At 40.1% G+C, this 26,984-nt stretch overlaps 1 protein-coding gene across 2 annotated transcripts in view; it reads right to left on the bottom strand.

Annotated features, from left to right (window-relative positions):
• Plekhs1 (pleckstrin homology domain containing S1) overlaps nt 1-11,797 on the bottom strand; it is a 28,533-nt gene extending 16,736 nt beyond the window's left edge. For both annotated transcript variants that reach the window (XM_048807368.1, XM_015494819.2), the window contains exons 1-3: nt 11,691-11,797; nt 11,266-11,526; nt 8,537-8,583 (exon numbers count right to left, since the gene is read on the bottom strand). In XM_048807368.1, the coding sequence (XP_048663325.1) occupies nt 8,537-8,564 (28 nt within the window). In that variant the 5' untranslated portion in view covers nt 8,565-8,583; nt 11,266-11,526; nt 11,691-11,797. The remainder of the gene's footprint in view (nt 1-8,536; nt 8,584-11,265; nt 11,527-11,690) is intronic.
• Between the last annotated feature and the right edge of the window lie 15,187 nt (nt 11,798-26,984).

Raw genomic sequence — 26,984 nt, 5'->3', positions numbered from 1 at the left:
ATATATTACCCAATAAGGTACAATTTGCAAAGTCTGGCAATCAGTCCAGATTACCAGGCATGCAAAAATGGCAGGAAAAAAATGACTGTGATGAAGAGCATAACCAAACAATCAAAACAGACTGAGAGCTGACACAGATGTTAGAATTGGCAGAGAAGATCGCTGAAACAGTTATTATCACTGCATTTTTAAGAAATTGGGTAGAGATAGAAAATTTAAAAATACCCAAAATGAACTTTTTGACATGAAAATGACAATGTCTTTAGGGGAAAAAGAAATACACTGGGTAGGAGAAACAGAGAGTGAACATTGTAGAAGAAAAAAATAAATGAGTTTAAGGCAAAGCATAGGGACTATCAAAATAAACAGAAAGTAAAAAAAAAAAGAATTTAAAAACATAAAAAGAACCCCAGAATGTTGTGAAAAATTTCAAGTGAACTAATATACAAGTAATTGGAGTTTCTTAAAGTGGGGGAGGAAGACAGAAAAAAATATTCAAAGAAATAATGCTATAAATTCTACAAACTTAAAACTATAAATCCCAAGATCCAAGCAAGTCAATGAGCCCCAACCATATGAAACACAAGATACAAGGAAATACACTAAGGCAGATCAAAATCAAGTTACTCAAAACCAGTGATAAAGGAAAAAAATCTTAAAAGCAACTAGTGGAAAAAAGACATGATGTATACAGAACAAGGATCAGGGACAATGATACTGATTTCTAGTCAGAAACAATGCAAACAAGAAAAATAGAACAATGTACTTATAGTAATGAAAGAAACACTGTCATCCAGAATTCTCTATGCAGCAAAAATATCTTTTAAAAAATGTCTTAAAATTTTTAAAAATATCTTTTTAAAAAATTTTAAGACATTTTCATATATGCAGTGCTGAAAGAATTCATCACCAGGAGGGTTGCACTATAAAAATGTAAAAGGAAGTCATTCAGGCAGAAGGAAATCTTCCAGATGGAAATCTGAATTTATAAAAGGAATGAAGAATACTGAAATGGTAACTACAAAGGTAAATATGTGAGCTTTGGTCTTATTCTTTAACACATTAAAAAACCCATTGAGGGGCTGGGGATATAGCTCAGTTGGTAGAGTGCTTGCCTCATATGCACAAGGTCCTGGGTTCAATCCCTAGCACTACAAAAAAAAAAAAAAAAGATTGATTATTAAACAAAACTAACAATGATTGTGCACATTATAATAGATATAAATAAAATGCATTCCAATAGCAGCATAAAGTCCAGGAGGGAAAAATGGAAATGCACTTTTGTAAAGTTCTTGTATTATTTTTGAATTGGTATAAAATCACTTAAAGTTAGATTATAATATGTTAAAAATGTACATAAGCCCTAAAGTAATCACTAAAATAATAAATCACATAATGATAACTAATAAGCCAATAAGGAAGATAAAAGAGAATTTTTGAAATTCTCAGCTAATCCAAAAGAAGGCAGAAAGGACAAGAGGAGAAAACAAAGGGAAAAAAAAGACAAATAGAAAACAAATATCAATACAAAGATGAGTGGGCAGTGCACACTTGTAATCCCAAATACTTGGGAGGCTGATGCAGGAGCATCATAGAAAAAAGATACACTATGCTAACACAGCCAAAAGTTGCAATGGTTGTATTAATATCAGTGGAGATTTCAAAACAAAGAATACTACCAGGGATAAAGAAGGTAATTTCATAATAATAATGGGTTCAATTAATCATAATAGAACATAACAATCCTAAACATATATGCAACTAATAACAGAGCTTCAAAATACCTGAAGCAAAACCTAATAAAACTACAAGGAAAAATAGACATATTTACAATATACTGAGAGACTTAAATACTCCTCTCGTTATAACTGAGAAGACAAATAAATAAAAACTGAGCAAGGATATAGTAGACTTGAACAACATTATCAGCCAACTTATCCTGAGTGATATTATACAATACAGAACACTTCACTCAACAACAACAGAATACACATTCTTTTCAGGGGTACTGGCAATATTTACCAAGATAGACTCAATCTGAGTTGTAAATTTAAGTCTCAGTAAATTTAAAAACATTCGAGTTATGAAATTGTGTTCCCAGAGTATAATTTCCAATCAAATTATAAATCAATAAAAAATTTTATTTATTTAATTTATTTTTTATTCTAATTTGTTTTATGTGCCAGCAGAATGTATTATAATTCATATACACATATAGAGTACAATTTTTCATATCTATGGCTGTATACAAAGTATATTCACACCATTCCTCTCTTTATACATGTACTTAGGGTAATGATGTCCATCTCATTCCACCATAGAAGAAAATTTCCACCATAAAATTTCCTGAAATAAATAACTCCTGGATCAAAGAAGACACTTTTTGTATTGGATGAAAATTAAAGCACAATAAATCAGATTTTTTTTGGATGCCACTAAAAAGTATTTAGGAGACATTTTATTGTACTAAATGCCTACAGTAGAAAAGATCAAGATCTCAAGTCAGTTAGCTCAGCTTCCACACTAAGACTCTTGAAAACACTGAATTAATTAAATGTAAGTTAAAGAAAGGAAAGGAAATAAAGATCAAACTGAAATTCAATGACAGAAAACTGAAAGACAGTGGAGAAAGTCAAAGAAACCAGAAGTTGATCTTTTTTAAAATATCAACATTAGCCAACTCCTATCTAGCAAGATACATCTGGAAAAACAGAGAGAAGACACAGATCATCAATATTAGGAGAAAAGAAGGAACCTAACTACAGATTCTACTGAGAGGAAGAAGATAATAAAGAAATATTATGATCAACTTTATTTCAGTAAATTTGAAAACTTAGGTGAATTGAAAAATTTCTCAAAATACATCTACTAATAAAGATCACTGAAGAAGAAATAGATAATCTAAATAGCCCCTATATCTATTTGAGAACTTGGAATTGTAGTTAAATACCTTCACATAAGGAAAATTTGAGGTCTAAGTGGTTGTAATTGTAACTTCCTCCAAACAGTTAAGGAATAAATAAGACCAATTATACACAAAATCTTCTAAATATTGACGAGGAGGGAATATTCCCAACTCTTTTTATGAGATTAGCATCTTTTTCCTGACAGAAACTCGTGGCAAACTAGGACAAGGAGAAAATTTCCTCAACCTAATGCAAGACATCTATTAAAAAAACAAAACAAATAAACAAAAAACCCCAAAACTATAAACAGCATCAGAGATTGACAGCTTTTCCTCTAAAGTCAGAAGCAACAACAACCCCAAATCCCCATTTTCAGCTTTGCTCTTGAACATTGTATAAGAAGGTCTATCCTGAGCAATTAGGCAAGAAACATAAATTAAATGCATCCAAATTGGAAAGGAAGAGGTAAAACTATCTCTATTATGAGATTACATGAATCTATATAGAAACCCTCATATAGTAAATTTGAAAAAAAAAAAAAGCTTCAGGAGAAAATTCAGTAGCTTACTTGATCAGCACAAAAATTAGTCTTATTTCTATAAGCCAGCAATAAATAATCTGAAAATAAAATTAAGAAAGTGATCCAATTTACAGTAGAATCCAAAATAAATAAATAAAATATCTAGGGGTAAATTTAATTAAGAAGGTAAAGTATTTGTACATTGGAAACTACGACACATTGCTGAAAGAAATTAAAGAAAACAACAACAACAACAAAAAAGAAAAATATCCCACATTCATGAATTGGAAGACTTATCATTTTTAACATGTTAATACTATCCCAAGCAATCTAAAATTTCAACACATTCCTTATCAAAATTTTAGTGACTTCTTTGCAGAAATGGAAAAGGCAATCCTCAATTGGAATTCCAATTGAATTGCCAAAACAATCTTGATGAAGAATAGACAGAACTCAGACTTCCCAATTTCAAAACTTAATACAACACTACAGAAATCAAAATCATGGTTCTGGTGCAAAGATAAATATACAGACCAGTATAATAGAGTTGAGAGTCCAGGAAAAAAAAAAAAACAACAACCCACACATCAATGACCAAGGCCATTTGATGAGGAGATGATGATCTCTTTAACAAATTGTGCTAGGACAACTGGAAATCCACACATGAAAAAATATATAGTTAGACTTATACATCTTATCAAACAAAAAAGTTAACTCAAAAACCAATGACCTTAATTTGAGAGCTAAAACCATACCATTCCTAGGAGAATACATAAATTTTCATGGTGCTGGATTTAACAGCAGATTCTTAGAAATGACACCAAAAGTAAAAGCAACATAAAATAGGTATATTGGATCTCGTCAAAATTAAACACTTACTCATATCAAAAGACATTATCAAAAAAGTGAACAAAGAACCTACAGAATAATGGGTAAATATTTGCAAAGCAGATATCTGATAGGGGCTTAATATAGTACTCTTAAATGCAATAACTAAAACAACAACCCTATTTAAAAAAAATGGACAAAGGACTTGAATAGACGTTTCTCTGAAGAAGATATACAAATGCTAATAAACACACAAAAATTTGTCCGACACGAAGTGGGAACAATGAGAAACCATTTTGTGCTTGCCGAGATGGCTACATTAGTAATGATTATGATGGAAAGTAAGTGTCCGATGAAGATATGGAGAAATTCGACCCCTCCGACGCCACTGGTGAAATGCAAAATGGTTCAGGCATCGTGGGAAACAGTTTGGTAGTTCCTTAAAAAGTTAAGCACATCATTATCATAAGACCCCCTCAATTCCAATCTTAAGCATAAAGTCAAAAGAATTAAAACGGCACTCAAACAAGGACACCTACACATATGCTATATCCAGTGCTGTTCACAAGAGCTAACCATGGAAACAGTTCAAATGTCCATCATGGAGTGCCTGGATAAACAATTTGTGGAATATATACATGATGGAAAATTACCAAGTCATAAAAGGAATGAAGTAGTGATAAATGCTTTAACATGGATGAACATTAAAAACATTTTACAGAAACAAAGCAGCCAGAAACAAAAAGTCACATACTGTATAACTGTATTTCTTTGACGTGTCCTGAATACATAAATCCCTAGAGCTAGAATGCAGATTGGTGCTCGACAGGGACTAAGGAGAAGGCAGAACAGAGAGAGACACTGCTCAGCTGGGTGAAGGCTTTAATCCAGGAGTGAGGTCATGTTTTAGAATTGTATAGAAGGGGTGGCTGCACAACATTGTGAATATGCTAACTGCCATCAAATTATTTCCTTTAAAATGGTTAATTTAGGGCTCAGGATGTGGGGCTTAGTGGTAGAGCACTTGCTTAGCATGCACAAGGCCCTGGGTTCGGTCCCCAGTGTTACAAAAAAATAGAAGAAAATAGTTCATTTATTTTTTCTTTAAAATCTGTTTTAAAAAGTTAAAAGGCTATTCCACTCCAAAGGAAATGCAACCATGCAAAGATTTATCATGGATGTTCATAGAGTTTTACTTGTAATACCTATAGACTGGAAGCAATCTATATGTCCACCTACAGGTGACTGGATTAACAAATTGTACTGTGCCCATACAACTGAATACTATTGGGGAATTAAAGGGAACAAACTATTGATATATACCACAGCAGAGATGAATCTCAAAAGAATCATGCTGAGTGAAAGAATCCAGATGACTTGTTGATACTGCATGTTGATATTTATGTAAAATTTATATGGGGCTGGGGTTGTGGCTCAGCAGTAGAGCGCTCACCTAGCACATTTGAGGCCCTAGGTTTGATCCTCAGGATCACATAAAAATAAATAAAATAAAGGCATTCTTTTCCAACTACAACTAAAAAATAATATTTAAAAATGTATATATATATATTTATTTTTTTATATTTATATAAAATTCTAGAATATTCCAGTTTATATATGGAAAAAACAGAGCAGTGGTTGTCTGGGGAAATGTGTGTGAGTGGAAGAGTGGGAGACAATGGATGAGAAAGCTTGTGGGGTTGATGGATAGGTGCATTATCTTGATTGGGTGGTGGCTTCACAGGTACATACACATGTCAAAACTTGTGAAATTGTTAACCGAAACCTGTCTGCCTATTGTATGTCAATTATACCTCAATAAAGCTTTTTTTTTTTTTAAAGAAATCAAACAAATAAATTTGGAAAAAATAAATAAACCTCTTCTTATCATCTCATTCCTTCATTCTACTAGGTAAAATAGATATATGATTTTTTAAAAATTTATAGACAAATGCTCATATCAGCTTTCTTTGTAATAAGCAAAGGCTGAAACTAACCCAACCATTTTGTCAATAGGTAATATTGACAGTAGGTAATAAAGTACGGCACATCCATGGAACGGGGATATTACTCAATAAGAGGGAAAAACTATTAATACATGCCACACTGTGGGTGAATCGCCAAAGAGTTAAGCTGAGTGGAAGAAGTCAGACTTTATACATTATAAGAAGGTACTATATGACTCCATTTGTGTAAAACTCAGGCAAATCCAAAGACAGGCAGAGCTGGAGGTGGAGGCAGTACTGTGTGCTGGAGGGAAGAACTACAAACAGGCCTAAGAAAACTTTTGAGGATGATGGCTATGTTCACTATCTTGATGGTTTCCCAGGTGAATGCATCTGTCAAAACTTATCACGGTAAAGAAACTGTGGTATATACTCATAATGGAATATTACTCGGCATTAAAAGAGAATAAAATTATGGCATTTTCAGGTACATGGGTGGAGTTGGAGAATATTATGCTAAGTGAAATAAGCCGATCCCCAAACACTAAAGGCCAAATGCTTTCTCTGATTAGTGGATGCTGATCTATGATGGGGGGCATGGGAAGAATAGAGGCTCTTTGGGCAAAGGGGAGGGTAGGAGGGGTTATGAGCGTAGGAAAGATGGTGGAATGAGATGGACATCATTATCCTTGCACAAAAGGTGATTCTCTACACCGTGTACAACCAGAAAATTGAAATGTTGCACTCCATTTGTGTACAATGAATTGAAATGCCTTCTGCTGTGATGTACAACTAAGTAGAACAAATTTTAAAAATTAAATATAATTAAAAAAAAACTTATCATGGGGGACTGGGGTTGAAGCTCAGTGGTAGAGCACTTGCCTAACATGTGTGAGGCACTGGGTTTGATCCTCAGCACCACATACAAATTACATAAATAAAATAAAGGTATTGTGTCCATCTACAACTAAGAAATATATTTAAAAACTTATTGTGGTATTATACTTCATTTCATTCTTTTGTTTGTTTATTTATTTTGTGGTATACTAGGGATTGAACCCAGGGGGACTTCACCACTGAATAACATCCCCAGCCCTTTTTGTTTTATTTTAAGATGGGATCGGCTCACTAAGTTGCCCAGGCTGGCTTTGAACTGGAGACGCTCCTGCCTTCACCTTCCCAGTGGCGGGTGTGTGCCACCGCGCCTGGTTCAGATAGTATACTTTAAATACGTGCAGTTTATTGCATGACAATTGTAATAGATGGTAATAAAGCTATTAAAAATATGACCAATCTAAAATTCATGACCATGCCAGGTCCATGCTCCAAATACTTTGAGGTTTCCCGGTCAGATGGGGTCAAGGTCTGGCCCCGTGTGGTGCTGCCCTTCTGTGTCCTCCTCCTCTATCCTCCCCTGACCTACCTTAGAATCCCGTTCTTGTCTGACACATCCTGCCTCTGAGTGACTTCACTGCTTTTATTCCTGCCATTTCTTCTGCCGAGATGTGTTTTCTTTTTCAATCTCTTTTAAGACCCTGCCCATCCTGAAAGTTTCAGCTCAAATGCCTTCTCCATAAATCTTCTCTGGATTTCTACAACTCTTTACACATTTTTTTCTTCTTCTGATTCCACAGCATTTTGTCCCTATTTCCTGATCACAGCAAAGCTTGACTGCATGTGCTAGCCTGTGTTTTCCAGTAAAGCTACTTGCGGGTGCTTCTCTTAACTTTCCAGTGAAATGATAAACTCCTTAAGTGCAATAACTCTATTATTAATTTACTGGCATATCACACACAATATGAAGCACACATATTTAGAGTAATAGGTTCTTTGTAAATATTTTTTAGTTAATGGAAGAATTTGGTTTCCTAGTTATTTGATCCTGAACTCTGTTCTTCTAACCACTCACCTATAATGGATTATGTGAATAGGAGCCATGATAATAGAATAATGTACCTGAGCTACCTTCATAACAAGCTTCATAACAATCTAGGCAGTTTCTGTAATGAGAGTTTCATGCAAAATTAGGGAAATCCACCCCTGTTTTTGCTGGGCCATCGTTTGTTATGAGCACTGTCTCCAAGTAACAAATGGAACATTTGGCCCACGAAAAATCACAAAATGTGAAATTTCTAGACACGTCAGCTCTTACAAGATAATTAAGTGAAATCCAAAGTTTGTGCGACATTCTCCAAACCAAGAACCATGATCCCAGAATGCCCACCCTTTATTCCCCCATTTGAAACCCATGTGTGTATCCTGGTTAGCTTGATTGGATTTGTTTTTCATTTTTGATAAAAAGATTTTTTTCCTTTTGAAATTATGCCCCCAGGTACCTGGACTCTTTGGAGATTTGGTTTCCATTATGGCCGTCTGTTCTCACCTGTCAAAAAGAAGGGTAAAGTGTCAGTTGGTCTCCAAACGACTGTATGCCCCTTCCAGCAGCCACAGAAGCACTGAGTATCAGGATGGTGCTCACAAATGCTGGGGAGACGGGTTCTGAGATGTCCCCTTTTCATTCCTTTAATACTTTCCTCCTTATCCCTGAAGCTGGTGATAGCCATGCACTTGTGCTTACCAAGTGGGTGGTCTGTGGACGTGTTGGAAAGGTGACTGAAGGAGCCGTCTTTCCTGGGATTTTTTTGTCCCTGTGTCAAGAGCATTTCTGACTAGAGAGCCCTGGGTGACAGCAACACCAAGGAGAAGTGATAAGAACAGGGCAGAGGGCAGGAGTCCACAGAATGCGGGTGAGGAAGCACTGCTGAGGAGAGGAAAGATTGGAAAAGAAAGAAGCCCTTCTCCATGACAGGGACTTGCCTTCTCCCAAGGGAAACTAGCGAGCAAGGCCAGGGCAGCCGGGGTGAACCAGGGAGAAGACGCAGGGCCTCCCACTGCCATGGGCACCCCCCTCCTGATCTCCCTTTCTTCAGCATAAACTTATTCATTCCTCCAAAAGTAGAAATGACTCATCTCTGAATGACAGAGAGGAACATCTTAAGATTAAGACATGTCCTCACAGCATCCTTTTGGTGTTCTGTCAGATGCGTGGAAGAGCTATTTGAAGACCAGTGGGGGAGATTTCCCAAATCCTAAAATCACACCTATCCTGCCTGGGGAAATTGTCTTTCTTGGGGTATCTTGTGCAATAACAGTAGTGATGATTTGAGCAAATTTCTGGGGCATGTGCAAATGTATGTTGAAGAACAATGCCCTTGTCCCTTGCCTGGTCCGATGGACACACTCTACTCCGCGCAATGCCTGGGGAGAAAGCCACACTATTGAGGCCTTTGTTCCCTGAATATCAGTTCTGTACAAGGAAGAAGAATGATATAAACTACTTGAAACTTTGCCCATCCCCCTCAAAGCAGGGACAATATTAAAAAAAAAAAATACCCCTGAGATTTGGTATTAAATTCATGAGCTTCTTTCCAATTCTAGGCTATCCATGCCTGCGTAATTATTAGGAATGGATGGTTTCCAGCCTGTCATCCTTCTAGCCACCCATGCACGTGAGACTCAGTCGCCCTCCCACGTGAGCAATGCAGTTCAAGCTCAGCTGGGAGGACTGTACAGAAGTGAGGAGCTCTGTTTGACATATTTTAAAGCACCATGTTTGCTTCAAGCTCTTTGGGGGCTATTATTTGTCCAAAAGCTCCACATCATTTCTTCTGATAAAATATGTCACTAGTTTTAAAGCCTGTCTTGTTGATAAAGGTCAAGAGTAAAATCCTTCCAAGGATATCAGGTTGAGAACTTCCTGTGGGTTCACATTTCAGAGTTTGTACTTAATCTCACCCTGCCACCAGAGCTCAGAATGAGCAGGTGGCATCCAGGGAGCCCAGGGGCAGAGCGCTTAATGCCTGCACACTGAGTGCTGTTTCTTTTGTGTCTCAGAACTGTTCTATTTGGAGGTGGCCTGTTTTACAAATGGAATACTGCATTTGAGAGAGGAAGAGTAAGGTAACTTGCACCTAGTTCTCCTGTGGAGCCCCCTCAGGGCACCTGATTGATGCTCAAGTACACTCCTGATGACTTCCACTCTCCTGTGTACCGTGAATAGCAAAGTGTGCTTTGAAGGACATCTCTGGCTTCCAGGGTCTGTGAAGAGCTCCAAAGTCACCTGTGGGGACCACTCCTCCCTCTTCTCTCACCAACTACAAAATGGGATGACAGATAAGGCTGCAGGGTTTGATGGTTTAGTGGGTTAACAGTGGAGATTGGGTTTCAATTTCATCCCCATCAGTTATGAGAGATGTGATCTTGAATATATGACAGTACCCCTACATGCCTCCATTTCTTCATCTGTAAAGTGGATGGCATAATGTCACCCTTCTAGAATTGCTGTGAGCCTCAGTTGAAATAATCTGAAGAGAGCACTCAGTAGATATTAGGAGCTCAATAGATGCTAGTTTTCAGGTCCTTTCCAGCTCTGATATTCTATGATTGCTTAATAATCGCTGTATTTATTGATTATAGTAGGAACTTGTAAGCAATATGTTTATAGAGCCTCATCACACTACTGTGAAGCTTATATTCTTTTTACAATGATATAATACCAAGTGACAGACAAGGAGACAGTTATTAGAAAGAGTAAACAACTTGCCTTAGAGCACACAATTAAAAAGAAGCTGAGCCAGCCTCCCAACTTGAAAGTCAATCTTCACCACTTTGTCCTTTCTATCCAAGGAAAAAGAATGAAATCATTCCCTAGGTTTGTCTGCATTTCTTGTTGCTGGCTCCGCAACACCCCCCCCCAAAAAAAAAAAAACAAGCAGGAAAACCTTTCCATTCATCTCTTCAGTCTCACTCAGGAACAGCACTCCATATTCATTGCCTCAGTTGTTCATTATAGTGTCACTTGGGATTTGTGGACTATGATACCAAGAGGTCTTATTTCCCTCTGTACAGCCCAAGAAGATTATGAAAAAAAGCTCATAAAAGCAAGATGCCTCAATTGAAAAATTTCCAATTTTTGATTTTCAATTTTGCAACTGCTCCATGGTAATGAGCTTCCAAATCACAATAGTCTTGAGAATCCAAACCAGTAACATTATAGAGTACTTACTGGAAGCTGGTCCAGCTCTCCGGAAAGTGCCTTGTCCCTGGGTCTCCTGCAGTCCACCTGTTCAATGTGAGCTCTGGTGCCAGGTTGGGGATTAAGTGTGGGCTCTGTTTGAAATGTGAACCAGCAGGAAGTTCTCAAACTATAACTGTTGGGAAGATTTTACTGCCTCAAACTCAAATGGAAGCTGGTGCCCTAGGGGAAGTCCTGGGCTTTCATTCTTCTTGTGGCTTGGCACAGAACTGCCCTTGGTGTTTCAGGTATCTAACACCAAAAAATAAAAGCAAACAAATAAAAAAAAAAGTCCTGGGAGACTTTGGACCATAGTCACAATAACTCTTATTGAGGACAGTGCCAACCCAACCTTGACCTTCTGCAGTGACTACCACTGAAACAATTTCTTCGATTCCCACCCATCCATATCTTACCAACATCTTCCTGGGGAGGGTAGGAAGGATTCCTTTGTACTAGATGAGAAAACAGAAGCTTGGCTTCTCTAACACCCTCATACATGCCAATGGTTTCCAGGAAGAGCTAGCTGCTCCCTCATCCGTGATGGGTATTTCATCAACAGGGTGGTGCAGGGCACAGCCCCTGGCGTAGCCATCCAACAGTTCATAACAGTGAGTAGGTTGCTCGAATGGCCACCCTGAGACCTGCTGAGTGGTGTTTGGCCACCAAAGGGCCTTAGTATGTTTATGTATTTGTTAGGAAAAAGGTGTTAATAAGTTTTATCCTGTTAAATCACCTTTCAATGAAAATATATTGTCTTTCATTTTAATCCTTCTCATCCTCATTAGAATAGTTGGGATCTAATCAGCTCTGCTCTGTATCCATTGCCTGGGTCTTGCAAAGTTACTTAGATTCTCTGAGTCTATATATTTTTAAATTTTCAGTTGTCAATGGACCTTTATTTTATTTATTTGTATGCGGTGCTGAGAATCAAACCCAGGGCCTCACACACGTAAGGCAAGTGCTCTACCACTGAGCCACAACCGCAGTCCCCCTCTGAGTCTATTTCCTCATCAACAGAATGAAATGGATAATTCTGACTTCATGGAATCTTTTAAAAATTAAAGATTTCACATATAAAAAGCACTTAGCACAGTGTTGGATCCATAGTTAGCATCTCACAGAGATTATGTCTCTGTTTGTCTCTTTTGCACTCTGTGAAGAGAGCAGGTCTTATTGATTTCTTTATTTGTCTAATTTAATTGAACCTCAGTATACAGAAATGCTTGATTTATTGTTCACCTCCTGCACAGGACTGGTTTTGCTTGGTTTAGGAGAAACAATTTCCCATGATATTATTTCCTGAATGTTTCTTTGGGCAGCTTTTGGCCACTCTAAAAATAGTCTCATATCTTTACATCTAGTCTTTAACTAGATATTAGTAATTGTAGGTCTGAGTAGTTCTTAAAAAGCCTGTGCTGATTTCCACTTACTTGGGAACTACCAAGCTATGACAGCCCATCATTGTAGTACAGAGACCTAGACAAAAGAATATGATTTTAAGACTTGTGTTCCTTTGGAAAAGATGCTCATAAAAGGTTAGACAGATAAATAGACTTTCCACTTTTCCACATGTCCATCCATTATCCCACCCTGTTCCAGCCATTTTTTGAGGGGTCTTGTTTTCCAATAGTATCACAAAACTCTTTAGGGAAGAATTTCATATATTCTACAGGTGCCTAGGAAAGCTATTTGTACTGTAGATGCAACCTGTAAAATAAGAACTAGGAACAAACAAAAACTGGCTCAGACATTGAATATTAAACTTGTGAAATCTAAACACATTGATGAAAGGCAAGCATTGTTTTTTTTTTTTCTTATCTCCATCCACCTGTGAAGAAGGCAGTGGTCAAATACCTGTTGCAAATCAGCAATTGCCTGCTCACTTGAAATAGCAGATGAGTTATTTCATGACTTGGCTAATTATGCTTCCCTATCATGGAATTACTCTTCAGTTTTCTGTTGCCTCTTAACAAAAACACAACTGAACAATTTCAATTTCTATTGCATGAAAATGCCTACTAATTACTGGGACATTTTTACTCTACCTAGAATATTTTTTAATCCCAACAATTTTGCAGGATAAATATCATTCCTTAATTTCAAAAGGAAGAAACTGAAATGTGAAGAGATGAAATCGTTTGAAAAAAAAAAAAAGTCATGCAGCTCATATGTGAGTGACAGAAATCAAACTCATCTGTTTAACTCCGAAGCTGGTATGTGTTCTTTTATACTTTCTGTAATATATGAGTCCTGGCTGGGACCAGTTGCCCTGGGCTCTCAGCCTGCTCTGCTACTGACCGATGGTGTAACCTTGCACAGGTTGCCAAGGAGGCTCAGGGAGGAGATGGCATCTTTGCTGGTCTCATGGGCTGGAGTAGATGAGGTTTCCATTTACCTCCCTGCACCCCTCCACTTCCCAATTACCCTTGGTACTCCTCTTGCTCTTGGATGGTGGACACATGACTGCATTGTTGGCCCCGGTCAAGGACTCTGAGGCAGAAGGAATCTCAAGATTTGTGCCCAGGATGCTGGTTGAAGGCTCTCTTCCTTGGGCAGTGCATCTTGTGGACAGGAGAGCATTTTGCTTTCATGGGGGAAGTTACCCTGATAACAAAGATGACGCCTGGAAAGGGAAACACTGAAGAATCACAGACACAGAGCAGCAGTCTGGAGGGTTTGGCCAACTTGGCACCAAACTGCTTGAATTCCATTCTGCCTCTGGACTTTCCCACTATGAGTCATTGAAATTTCCTTGGCTATTTAAGTATTTTTTACTAAATTGTTCATCAGGGAGGCATTAATTTATTGTCACTTCTAACCTGTTGAACATGCAGCAAAGTGGACTTCACAGAAAGGATACAAAAGGAAGGTGAGTCAAGATGGCCTAGTATCCACTAGCATGGAGTCAGACTTCCAAGGGTTGTTGATGTGCTCTGTGATCTTGGAGAAGTCGCTTAACCTCTCCGTGCTTTAGTTTCCTCATCTTTAAGATGTGGATGATGATGGTATCTATTTAATTGATTCACTATGAGGGTTGAATGAGCTGATATTTGGAAAGAGCTTAGAATAGTTCTCGGCATGTGGTGACACTTTATAAGCAAGGCATTGTGTCTGTAATTCATAACCCAAGCTCACCTCTAATGAATGGGGCTGGGCTCCCCTCGGAGTGTGAAGACTCTTCAAAGTATTTTTTACATGGTGAGTGAGTCATTCTTTTGGGGATGCCCATCATTCTTTTGTTATCCTACATGCATAAATAAAGGTCCTGGGAGGATCAAAATAATCGGGGGTGGGGGGGGGGAAATCTAGTAGTAAATGCCATGATGAAGCCAATCACAGAAGACCAAGAATGGGACAGGAATTCATGCTTCTGCTTTGCTTCAGCTCATGGGAGACTCAAGCCTGTCCCCTTGCTCCCTCTAGGGGAATCTGGTGGTGGTGACCAGGTGACCTTCAGGTACCTAAGGAGTTTGAAAAACTCCAAGTCTCATAACACCACCTTAATTGAGTCTACAGTCTCGCCCATGTCCCTCACAGGCAGTAGAAATGGGGTTCTCCTCGGTGGAATGGGCTGGCTGAGAAATAAAAGCTAGGAAAACTAGAATGATGGAAAAAACCCACAGGACACAGAAATGGGCCGGACGGGTAAGCCCACCAGACGGATCAGGCTCCTGGACTCTGGCAAAATGGAGCCCACGCCAACTTTATTTATATTGGGAAACATCAAAGGCCTCCCATAGAACGTTCTTCACCAAAACAGGTTAAAGGTGGGCTGACCAGTTCCCAATGGGTTACGCCCATCTCCGGAGCTACTATGAGGGATCTTCCTAGAAGAGCTGAGATAAAGGCCATGTGCATTGGGCAATCTTGTCGCGGGAGAGCCATGGATAGTTCACAGTGCCAAACCTCAGTCTCCCTGGCTACCATACCGAGAGAAGACCTTCAAGTAATTCACGGACGGCTTCCCACACTGCAGCTTACCATTTACAAAGCATTTGCATAGGGTCTCCCTCTGCTCACACATAAGCCTTATTAGGGGCACAGTGAAGACATTGTTTTCCTTGTTTTATATCCAGGAAGGAAAGCTAGATACCTTGGCTTGGATTTGGAATGTTCCCCAAAGTCTCATGTGTGGAAGGATCTGTTCCTAGTGCACCAATGTTGACAGGTGGGGCTTTTAGGAAATGAATGGATCATGAAGGCTCTAACCTCATTAGTGGATTAATCCACTTATGGATTAATTTGAAAGGACAACGGGAGGTGGCGGGAACTATAGCAGTGGGGCCTGGTTGGAGGAAGTAGGTCCCTGGGGTGTGTTCTTGAGGACTATATCCTGTCCCTGGCCCCCTTCTCTCTTTTTTCTCTGTGCTTCCTGGCTGCCACGAACTGAGAAGCTCTCCTCCATCACACTTTGGTGCCACGATGTTTCTGCCTTGGAGTCAGCTGTCTATGAGCTGAAATCTCTGAAACTGTCAGTCAAAAAAACTTTTCCCCCTTTAAGTTGTTTATGTCAGGTATGTTGGTCACGGTAACAAAAACAAACTAACATGTTAACTGCTACAAGGTTTGATGCTACGTGAACTACCACCAGAGTAACAGCAGCTGAATCCCATGGGAAACTGGGCATTGGTATATGACACCTGCCTCAGAGTTAGGTCTATCCCGGGATGAGGGATCTCTGATGTTTATATACTACCTCCTGCCAACCATCAGGGATCATTAATTTATATGCATGACTATCGTGTCGGACATGTCAAAGTGGGCTTTGGAGGTCAGAGGAACCCTCCAGACAAAGCCATGTGTGTTCTGGCATTTGAGAGGAGGCCAATGACTGATGCAATTGGCAGGGGGGATATGGGCAGTTACCTTGTCACTGTTATCTGCAAACAGGCCTCAGAGTTTTTGGCTGGGCATATGACTATTCTGAATTCAATCAGGATTTTGAGGGTAAGGAAATAGGAACATATTGTAGCCTAAATAATGCCCCACCCCCAAAGAAGTCTACAGCCTAATCTTCAGCTCGTGAATGTTACCTGCCATGGCAAAAGGGACTTTTGCAGACATAAATTAAGGATCTTGAGATGGGAAGATGAACCTGGCTTATTAAGTGGACCTGATGTAATCACAAAGTCCTTATAAGGAAGAGGTGGGAGGTCAGGGGAGAGAGAAGATGCTATAGTGATGTCTCTAAAGAGGCAGGAAAGGGCCAGAAATGTGGGTAGCTTCTAGAAACTGGAAAAGGCAAGGAAATGGATTCTTCTCTAGAGTCTATAGAAGGAGTCAGCCCTGCAGACACCTTGATCTTAAATTGATGACTTCCATAACGGGAAGAGAGTTCATTTGCAATGTTTTCAGGTGCTAAATTTGTTGTAGTGTGTTAGAAAGTAAATTTATTCCAAAAAAAGTGAAGTTTACATGGGCCAATGGAAGAGCCTCTTCTGTGTATCTAGTGGGCATCTCAAACAACTTTCATAGGATCTTGATTTTTCACAGTTTTACTTCTTCCCACCAAAACTATTGCCAATTGCAGGAAACAACCATTTCATCCACCTGCCTAGACCATCAACCCAGGACTCAGCCTGAATTTCTAGTCTTTTCTGACTGCAAATCTGGCAGGCTCTACCTTCAAAATAAGGCCCAAATTCTTGATGGCGGTGATGGTTTTACAGGTATAGACTTATCTTCACACTCATTGAGTGGTATATACTAAATCTGTGCAGTACTTTATATGTCAATCATACTTTTTAACAAAGTGGCCAGAAAAAAACAAAACAAAACAAAAACAAGCCCAGATCTGACTCCCCTCCCCTTATTGAGCATGGAGGTCTCCTCCAACCCACCATCATCTCTCACCTGGGCTGCTACCACAGTAGCCTTCTACTTTGTTCTCCATTTTTCTTTTTCTCCTTAACACATTCTTCAGAGTGTCTTTTGCAAAGTGTGACAGGTCCATCACTTCCCTGAGCAAATTTCCCAGTGGTTTTACATTTTGGCTGAATGAAATCCATGTGCTTATCATGGTTGAGGGCCCGTCATCATCTGGTCCTGCCCACCTTTCACCTTTGTTTCTGGCCGACTCTACAGCACTGGTGTGCTTGATGTTTCTCATACAGGTCCGGCTGGGTACCTGCTTCAGGGCCTTTGCACTTAGCTACTTACTCTTCCTAGAACTCTCTGCACGTCCCCACAGCCTCCCTCATTCCACCCAGATTTCTGCTCAGAAGTTACTCTCCCCAGAGAGGCCTTTCTCGGCCATTCCAACAGCCCGTCTCCTTCCCACCTCATTGTTTGTGAGCCTCAAGTCCTACTTTATCTTTCTTCTCAAGACTTCTCACTACAGGAAATGCTATTAACTGCTTTCTTGACTGAAACATAAATTCTAGGAGGACTGGGACTACTTGGTAACCCGCCCTCTCCCCAAGGCCAGGAACAGCACTTGTCACTAACTCAATAAACATTTGTTGTCGAAAAGAAACATATGTATAATTTATATGGTTATTTCCTTTTAGGTATCATGGATAGTGAAGGACAAGAGGTGGCTTTCCGCAGAGCTGTGGTTTCCTGAGAACACGGAGCTGTGCATTTTTACATCACCACCCACATCTATATCTTTATGCCTGAAAAAGAAATTGGTCGTCAGCTCCCACAAGCCCTGCCAATAGAAGAGAAATTGTGAACCAACTGTGATTTGCAAGCACAAATCTCCAACACAGACCTTTTCAATCACAAATGGATCTTTTTTGCATTCTTAGATGAGAGGGACCATTGTTCCCCTTGTGATACCTGGCTATTAGATGCTGGCTGGTTAATTACAGCAAATTCTTACCTGGTATTCTTAACCTAACCCACTATTTCTAGCTTACATCCAGATCTCTTAGTGCTTTAGCTGTCCATGCTGTTTTGCCCTTGGTTACTAATGTTATCTTAAAATGTAAAAGTTGTAAGAAGTTTTTTTTTTTTTTTTTTAAGTTGATTGAATATACTTTTTAAAATAAATTCCCTCCTGGTATTTCTTTTTCTTTTCTTTTCTTTCCTCATCCCCTTCTTTGAACCAGTCTTACCAAAGGGCATAGCTTTCCCCCAGGGCCCTCCTCTGGCTCCACAGTTTCTCAACTGTCCATCTCCCCCTGTTCCAGGCCTTGGGCCTCTGGTTGTTGAGCTTGGCTGCAAATGGAAATGAATGGAGGAGTTTTGCAACACTGATTCCTGGGTTCCAGCTTTACAGACCCTGACTTGGGTGGACTGGGATGCTGCCTGTGTATTGGCACTGGAAAAGCTCTCCGGTGACTCTAAGGTGTCCGAGGTACAGAACTGCCACATCTAGTCCCTCTGCTAGATACTCCAAAGTCCTCTTTGAAATTTTCATACATCTCCTGGAACTCATGAGGATTTGAGTTCTGCTTGATGACTGAGTTTTTGTAACAACACCCACCAAAGGAGAGGTCTCCTCATGTGATTTGAGAGTTCTGTGGCAATGTCAAAGTCTTTTCTACATGTTATTTCTCTGACTCTTCCCAACATCTTTGTGAGGTGGGCCCTCAGGGCCAAGATGAAGCCAGGGTGCTGGAGTGATGGTCTGCACAGTTAGCACAACCTGGCTGCCAGATTTTTGTCCCACAAACAAACAAACTCAACCAAAATTATCCAACCAAAACAAGAGGTGCAATTAAATTGAAATTTCAGAGAAACCATGAGTAATTTCTTGTATGTTCCATGTCCTATTTGGGATATATTTATATTGAGCAATTGTTTTATCTGATATTCAAATTTAGTCAGTGTCAATTTAAGTAACAACAGAAAGAGCTTCTCCAAAGATAATGGAATTATTTGGAAATGAACACTGCGATGGGAATATGCGTGCTATGATAAATAACACTCTGTGCTTATTTAGGGAGGCAAGGGTGTGATAATAAAAGCAAATGTGACTCCATTTTGTTTTATGACTTCATCCTGTAAAACAACCATGCCAAGGAGAAGGGTCATGATTGCGGCAAGATGTTCTTTTCCTTTTGCTGTAGAAACCTTTAAGAACACGGAACTACCTAATGGGGCATTGTTTCTGTAACTGGGGTGACTGGGCTAACTGTGATTGGTTAGGCTTCCCACCGCTTGACTGCACTGTCCCGCTCTGTAACCTGGCTTGCTTGCATTGGCTGGACCCGAAAATGTCCCTTTTGTGGTTTTCAGACTTATAAGGAGTGCCCTTGCAATTGTTCGGGGCTGATCAGGAGAACAGCTTTATGTTCTGGTCAGCCACCACTGGTATGCTTCAATAAAGGCTTGATTTCGATTATACGTGAGTGGTCTGGAAGTCAGTTTATGAAACCCCGGGACGAAGCTTTATCTGTAACAAGGGGAGGCAAGAGTTTCTAAAATAGAGAGGGTTACATAAGTATTTTTTAAATAGTCCGCCTTGACGACAAGCATCAGTAACAAGGATGGCATCAGTCCAAGGCTGCACTGGCAGTTGCTGGGCAGATGTCCTCACAGGAGTATTTTGCTGCTGTTCCGTTGTAGTGCGCTTTGTGCAAAGTTGTGGTTCTGGTGCGACAGTTCTTGTTATCAGACATGAGATGACATTATGCATGAAATTCCCTCCTTCAGACTTCCTGGCCTTATTTGTTTATGTTTTGTTGGGGTTGGCACAAGTGACTCCATTACGATTCTGACAACTCTCACACTGGCATCTTGTATTTTATCTGGGGACTCTGGTCCTCAGTGCCGGTTCCTCTTCTGTAGCTCGGGCGAGTTTCTGCCATTCTCTGACCTTCCTATAGTACCCAGGGGCTTTGCCTCTGCTCTGGGCTGCATCCTTCCTCTCCTTTGCATGGGTAATCACTTTGCTCAGAGAGAGCCTTCTCTGCATTTTAGAATCCAATTGCAGGGGGCTGCTCAGTGGTAGAGAGCGCTTGCCTAAGCACGCATGAGGAACTGGGTTCGATCCTCGGAACCACATAAAAATAAATAAAATAAAGGTATACAAAATATAATAACATTATTAAAAAAAGAAGAATCCAACTGCATCTCCTTTCCCACTTTCCTAATCTCTTTCTGTGGCCTGATTTCTATGAGATCAGGCTGGTTTAAAAACACAATCCCAGGTTTACTGGATATGTTCTGTGTGTAGGCATCGTGTTCAGTGCTTTGTGTTCATTATCTCATGCATTCTTTACAAGACCCTTGGAGGTAGGTACCATTTTTTGGAGGGGGTACCTGCACTGGACTATCTCTATTTGAAGATGGAAAAGCAGAAGTTTAGATAGGTTAAGAGACTCCTTAAGCTTGTACGATGTGGAAGGGCCAAAGTTGAGATTTGAACCTGGTGCTGTCTGACACCAGAGTCTTTTTGTCTTAGCTAGTACACTGGGGAAACAAGACAATAGTTCTAAGACCTTTGTGACTTTGCTAGTCAAGTTTGCAGCTTATTTAGTTTTGACTTTCTGAAGCTCCTGGGATTTGGAACAACCACTGGATGAACCTTTTCTATTCCATGTGGGTGGCTTAGAGATTAAAAATGTTGGCAATATAGCAATCCATAAGACATATCCATATCCATATTCTTGGAAACCTTATTTTTAATCCTAAAAAAAAAAAAAAAGAAGAAGAAGTGTCACTGAAAGGCTTTTGAAGAAAGATGTCAGCAACCACAGCCAGCCCAGTAAACTCTAAATCAACCCAGGGATGATGTTCTTTAAACACATTTGCTGCAGCTAAAGGGGCAAAGGGTTTTTGCTGATTCTGGTTAGCAAGCCATGGAGATGTATCACAGGGGCTATTTCCTAAGTGTTCCATATCTTTTTTGGTATAAGCTGCTGTTTGTGCTTTAGCCTTCTGTAAATATTTGTGCAATTAATGTATGCTGGCAAATATCTCAAGAGGAAAGCAGGCTTTGTAATGCCAAGAAAAATTCTAATTAGCAACAGAAAAGAAAAAGAATTGGTCTCTTTCATTTCAGTGCTTCTAAACTGTTAGCACTTAAAGCTGAAAGCTTCGGAAAAGATAATTTGCAAAAGCTGATTTTCCTAAGCTTTTAAGAGTTTGGTCTTATACCCTAATGTTAAAACGTTCGCTTGGGAATTATCTGTTCCTTTCCCTACTGAACAATGTCAGTAATTTTAAAGGGAACATTTTGCATTGTGGGGATGAGTAACCTGCTAAGTGAATGGCTAAGTGATCTACTTGAGAGGAAGCGAGGAGGTACACCTGCTGACACCAGCTGGAGAAGCCGGCGCACCTGGGCCCAACTGGGCCTTTCTTAACAAAATGTCCTGGGCTTGAAGATCCCATGCAGACTCTGGAAACTCCTGGGTAGGAGTGCTCCAGTTCTGAGCACACTTTGGCCCTGAATCCTTTGCTATTTGATGTGGGGTTGCGATGGGTCTGCAGGTCTGCAAACAGCCAGTACCTTTGGTGACCTTGCCAGCTGCTTAATTTAGGCTTTGCTGTCATTTGTGCAGATTTACAAGGGAGACGTTTGGTATCTGTTCATTGTGCTGGGACCACCTTCGTTGGAATCTCTGATTCCTGGTTTCTACCCCAGACCTACTGGATTGCAATGGGGATGGGGGTGGGGTAGGAATCTGCCTCATAAACCGCTCCTCCAGGGATTCTCAAGCATCTAAAACTTGAGAATCATAAAGGAACTAACTTCTACCTGCCAGCCATAGCTTCCTCTCCACTGTCTTCCCCTCAGCCTGGTCAAGAGGCTGGAATAATGAAAAATGATACTCCTTCTGGCAACCTGTCTCCGGGTCCCTAGGCAGGAGAGCAAGTATTCCAGAGTCAGGTACATACCACTCTGTCTCAGCTGCTCTTACTGGAGTGATTGGTTCACCCCCTTTAGGGCGAACATCCGTCTTTTGGGTATCTTTTCCAGTCCTATCTCTAACATGCCATTTGGCAAATATTAGGACTTAGTAACATTCACTGTAATTCAATCTGGCACCATCCCTGCATCTCTGGGAGACCTCGGTGTGAAAGCACATGCTAGACAGCATGATCAAGGAGTCCTGGAGGCGGAAAGGGCAAGTAGAGGGCCTAGGGGACCATCACCCATTCTTGCCTCTCCAGGAGCTATGACATCACCATATCACCGTCACCATCTTCATAGCATCAGCATCTTTGAGATCTATCATTCACCTGTCACTCTGAGCAGGCAGTGCGCTGAGCTCTCCACCTCTCATTTAACCTTCACGTTACTAAGAAACTGAAGGAAGGGCTGCCTAAGGTGACATGGGGTATTGAGTCGTCAAATGGCACAGCCAGAATCAGAACTTGGGTCAAACACAGAGCCTCATTTTCAAACACGGAGGGTTAAAATCACCTCTGCTATAAAGTTGGATGCTTTGTTGATTGAGATTATGTCTCAGATAATCAAAGCTGAAACTAGCAGCGCAGACCAAATCTATTTGGTCCTTGACATGTCCCTCTGTTTCCCAAATCCTTCCTGAATCCTGTGGTATTTGCTTGGGTTGGATCAGCAAAGCTTAAGAAGTGTTCAGCCTTGCGTATCTGCAGCCATGACGCTTCCAGATTCAAATCCCTTGACATAGTTTGGCTTTCAATGATTAAAACAAATTTGTTAGGAAAACAATAGTGCCATAAATATTTATAGTGTCAGATAAACAAAACGAATGCCAAAGTCAACTCAGTTTGGCTGTTGGGTTTTCCAAGGTTGTTCGTGTACTTTTAGAGGGCTCTTCATGCATGAACCTACAAGCTAATGGAGTTTCCACGTCCATGTCAGTCCTGCCGTGGTAGCTGCGGCGGCTTTCCAAATATGTCCTTGGTGTGTTTGTGTTAATGATTTATGAATCCAAAAGAATTACTAGCTGTCTGATCCAAAATAAAACCCAATGTGATCGATGGCCTGAGGGCATCCTGGTAAGGAGAGGTAATAATTCTCCCAGTGGGCTCCAAGGGCAGGTGGGAGGGGACAAGTCCTGAGGCTCCAGGGCACAACAGCTCTAGCTGCCAATGAAAACTCCCAAATGCAGGCTCCCATCTATTTATGAAGACATTTTAAAGTCTGCAATTCACATTCACAGCCACCTCAAGAACACATAAACAACCCTATTATATCACTCAGCAAAGGCTTATTTTAAAATGGAGATAGAGAAAGTGAAAAGCTTGCCATGTTCCTTAAGGGTATGTTATGGGTTGGACATATCCCCAGAGTTCATGTGGTGTTAACTTAATCCCAATTCACACGTTGATGGTATTTGGAGGTACAGCCTCAGGGAAGCAATTAGGGTTACATGAATCATGAGGGTGGGGCCCCATGGTGGCATTAGTGGCTAGTATGAGAAACCTGAGCTAGCACACTTGCTTAGACTCACCACGTGTGCCCTCCACCATGATATGATGCAGCAAGAAGGCCCTCCCCAGATGATAATCAGATGTTGGCACCATTTTCTTGGACTTCCAAGCCTCCATACTGTGAGTTAAATTACACTTCTTTTTTTTTTTTTTTCTAAATAAATTACCCAGTCCATGATATATTCAGTTGTAGTAACAGAAAACGAACTGAAATAAGAGTTATCATGCAGTTTCACAAGAGAGTTTTGCTCTCTCCATTTTATGGAACACGTAAGATGTGATCCACGCCCCGAAAACGGAGCTTTTAAAAGTCCAATGAGCAAATAGATCCTCTGAAGAACTGATTAAAGTGCAGATTCTTGTTCAGAAGGTTTGAGGCAACCTAGGGAGTATCTCTGGAAATCCCTGGGAAATTGCTACTTGTCCCTGGTCCATCACAGTCAGCTGTCCTTATCCATGGATTTGGAATTTGCACATTCAACCAACCAAGGATTGAAAATATTTGAAAAAAAAATGCATCTTGGGGCTGCAGATGTGGCTCAGTGGTGGAGTGCTTGCCTAGAATGTGTGAGGCCCTGGGTTCCATTCTCAGCACCACACAAAATTAAATAGATAAAATTAAGGTATTGTGTCCAGCTACAACTAAAATAATAACAATTTTTTTAAAAAAATTGCATCTGTATTGAGCATGTAGACTTTTTTTCTTGTCACGATTTCTAAACAATATAGAACAACTATTTACATTCACATTTTTATTGTATTGGATATTATAAGTAATCTAGAGATAATTCATCCCAGAGGATATACGTAGGTTATATGCAAATATGATGCCATTTTTTTTTGGGGGGGGGTACTGGGTATTGAACTCATGAGCACTGGACCACTGAACCATATACCCAGCCCTATTTTGTATTTTTTTTTAAAGATTTAATCACCATTTTTCTTAATATTTATTTTTTAGTTTTCGGCGGACACAACATCTTTGTTTGTATGTGGTGCTGAGGATCGAACCCGGGCCACACGCATGCCAGGCGAGCACGCTACCGCTTGAGCCACATCCCCAGCCCCCTATTTTGTATTTTACTTAGAGACAGGGTCTCACTGAGTTGTTTAGTGCCTCACCATTGCTGAGGCTGGCTTTGAACTCATGATCCTCCTGTCTCAGCCTCCCGAGCCACTGGGATTACAGGTGTGCACCACTGCGCCTGGCATGTTGTCATTTTATATGAAGGTCGTGAACTCCCACAGGTCTTGGCATCCTGGGGTGGGGGGTGGTTCCTGGAACCAATTCCCTGCAGACACCAGGCACCATAGTAACACTGAAGAGCATAAAAGAATTGCTATAAACTAGTGATTGCCACAGAGTCTTACCTAGCCAGATGTTTCCTGAAAAAGGGCCTGAAAGATGGAAAGATGGAGGGAAGGGTGTGCTCCCAAGAAGTCAAAAGCAACTCTTGGTGACCAGAGAAGGTGCTAATGCACCGTTAAGACTGGACAAAATAAAAGATTTGTCAATCAGCATCTGTGACTCTTCAGTGAAGTTAATTTTCTTTCTCACAGAGAGGACTTAGTTGCTTCAAGGTTTTAAATTGTGTATACAATGGTCCCAGCACTTTCATTTTGAGATCTATTTTGAGCAATTCATAATCTTAATGGGCTTACAATGGTTTATGGAAATCTGCTCAGGAAAAAAACTAGGGACAAAGTATTGAAAAAAACTAGGGACAATGTATCAATAGCTAACACTTTAAGTAGGTTAGTGGCACCTGGATAAAAAAAAAAAAAAGAAATTGAAACCCAGATGGAGCTCCCTGTGCCCAAGGATGACACATATCTTCTTCATGTGATGAGGGAGGGCACTGTCCCATATTCCTGCCAGGGGGATCTTGGACTCTTCATAACAATGAGATCTGGGAAGGCACGCTCATCTGGACTGAGTTCTGCCTAGGGCACAGCTGGCTATGAAATGCTCAGAAAGTGGAAACAGGAAGGTGTGGCTGAGCAGGGGCCCAGCCTGGATGAAGATTGCTGATGCTGAAGGGCTAAGGGTGTAGCTCAGTGTACAGTTCTTGCCTAGCACATGTAAGGCCCTGGGTTGCATCCCCAGTAGTGCCCCCCGCCCCGCAAAATTGTTATATCATGTATGTGCATAAATATGTAACAACAAATCTCACTTGTGTATAATTATAATACACCAATAAAATATGGAAAACATCATGTATACATGGTTGAAATAAGATTTCAATCTTGATGAACATGTCTCTAGCCATAAGAACACAAGGATATAAAGATGAAGATGTATCCATTTATTTATTTATTTTTGCCAGTACTGGGGATCAAAACTAGGGCCTCAAACGAGTTAGAGTTAGGCAAATACTCTACCACTGAGTCACACCCTCCAGTCTCTGAAGACGCTTTTTTTTTGGTATCAGGAATTGAACCCAAGGGCGCTTAACCACTGAGCTACATCCCCAGTCCTTTTTTTAGTTCTTATTTCAAAAGAGGATCTCGCTAACTTGTTTAGGTCCTCACTAAGTTACTGAGGCTGGCTTTGAACTTGTGATCCTCCTGTCTGAGCCTCCGGAGCTGCTGGGGTGTGCTACATTGGCATGTGCTACCACATCTGGCTTGAAGATGCTTTCTTAACCGTGATTTATACTTCTAGTCTAATGGATATAAGAAATTGTACCCCCTTATCCAAAATACTTGGGACTAGAAGCAATCCATATTTCAGAGATTTTCAGCTTTTGGTATTTGCATCAGCTTTACTGGCTGATCATGCCTAATCCAAATTTCATAGAAATCTTGATGCTGAACTTGTAATATTCACTCTTTATTACCCATAACTGCTTGGATAACTTAAAAAAATTAATTCTAACACTTGGGATCATTTTTTTTCCCTTCCAATGAAGCTAACAAAGCAAACTAGAGTGCTCTGGTTTGTACTTCGAATTGCAATGTATTTAAGCACATCTATCATCTATTTCTAATAAGGGGCCTTTAAAAGACAGCCGATTTTCCAAAGAACAGCCTGTGAATTCTGGGCATGGTAGAATTGATGCTTGTTGATTCTTGATTTATGATCTCCACTTAAATTTTGAACATTTGGTATATTTTAGATGGCAGAAGACCAGGAACAAGTCCAATAAACTGTCCCTGAAACTAGTTTTCTTATTTGAAAGAAGATACTTTTACCCCATCTGATTTTCTTTTTCTGGCCAAATTAATGACGGCAGCTGGTCCCAAACAGCTTTACAAAGATGACTATACTTACTTTATTAGTGTTCCAGCTTCAAAATAAAATTATATATTATATTTTGTGTTGAGATCAAGTCAGGAGACTCAATTCTTTTTTTTTTTTTTTTTTTTTTTTTTGTTTTTTTTTTTTT

Source organism: Marmota marmota, unplaced genomic scaffold (genome assembly GCF_001458135.2).
Source record: "Marmota marmota marmota unplaced genomic scaffold, marMar, whole genome shotgun sequence".
Taxonomy (NCBI): Eukaryota; Metazoa; Chordata; class Mammalia; order Rodentia; family Sciuridae; genus Marmota; species Marmota marmota.
This window is presented reverse-complemented; position numbering and strand designations above follow the sequence as displayed.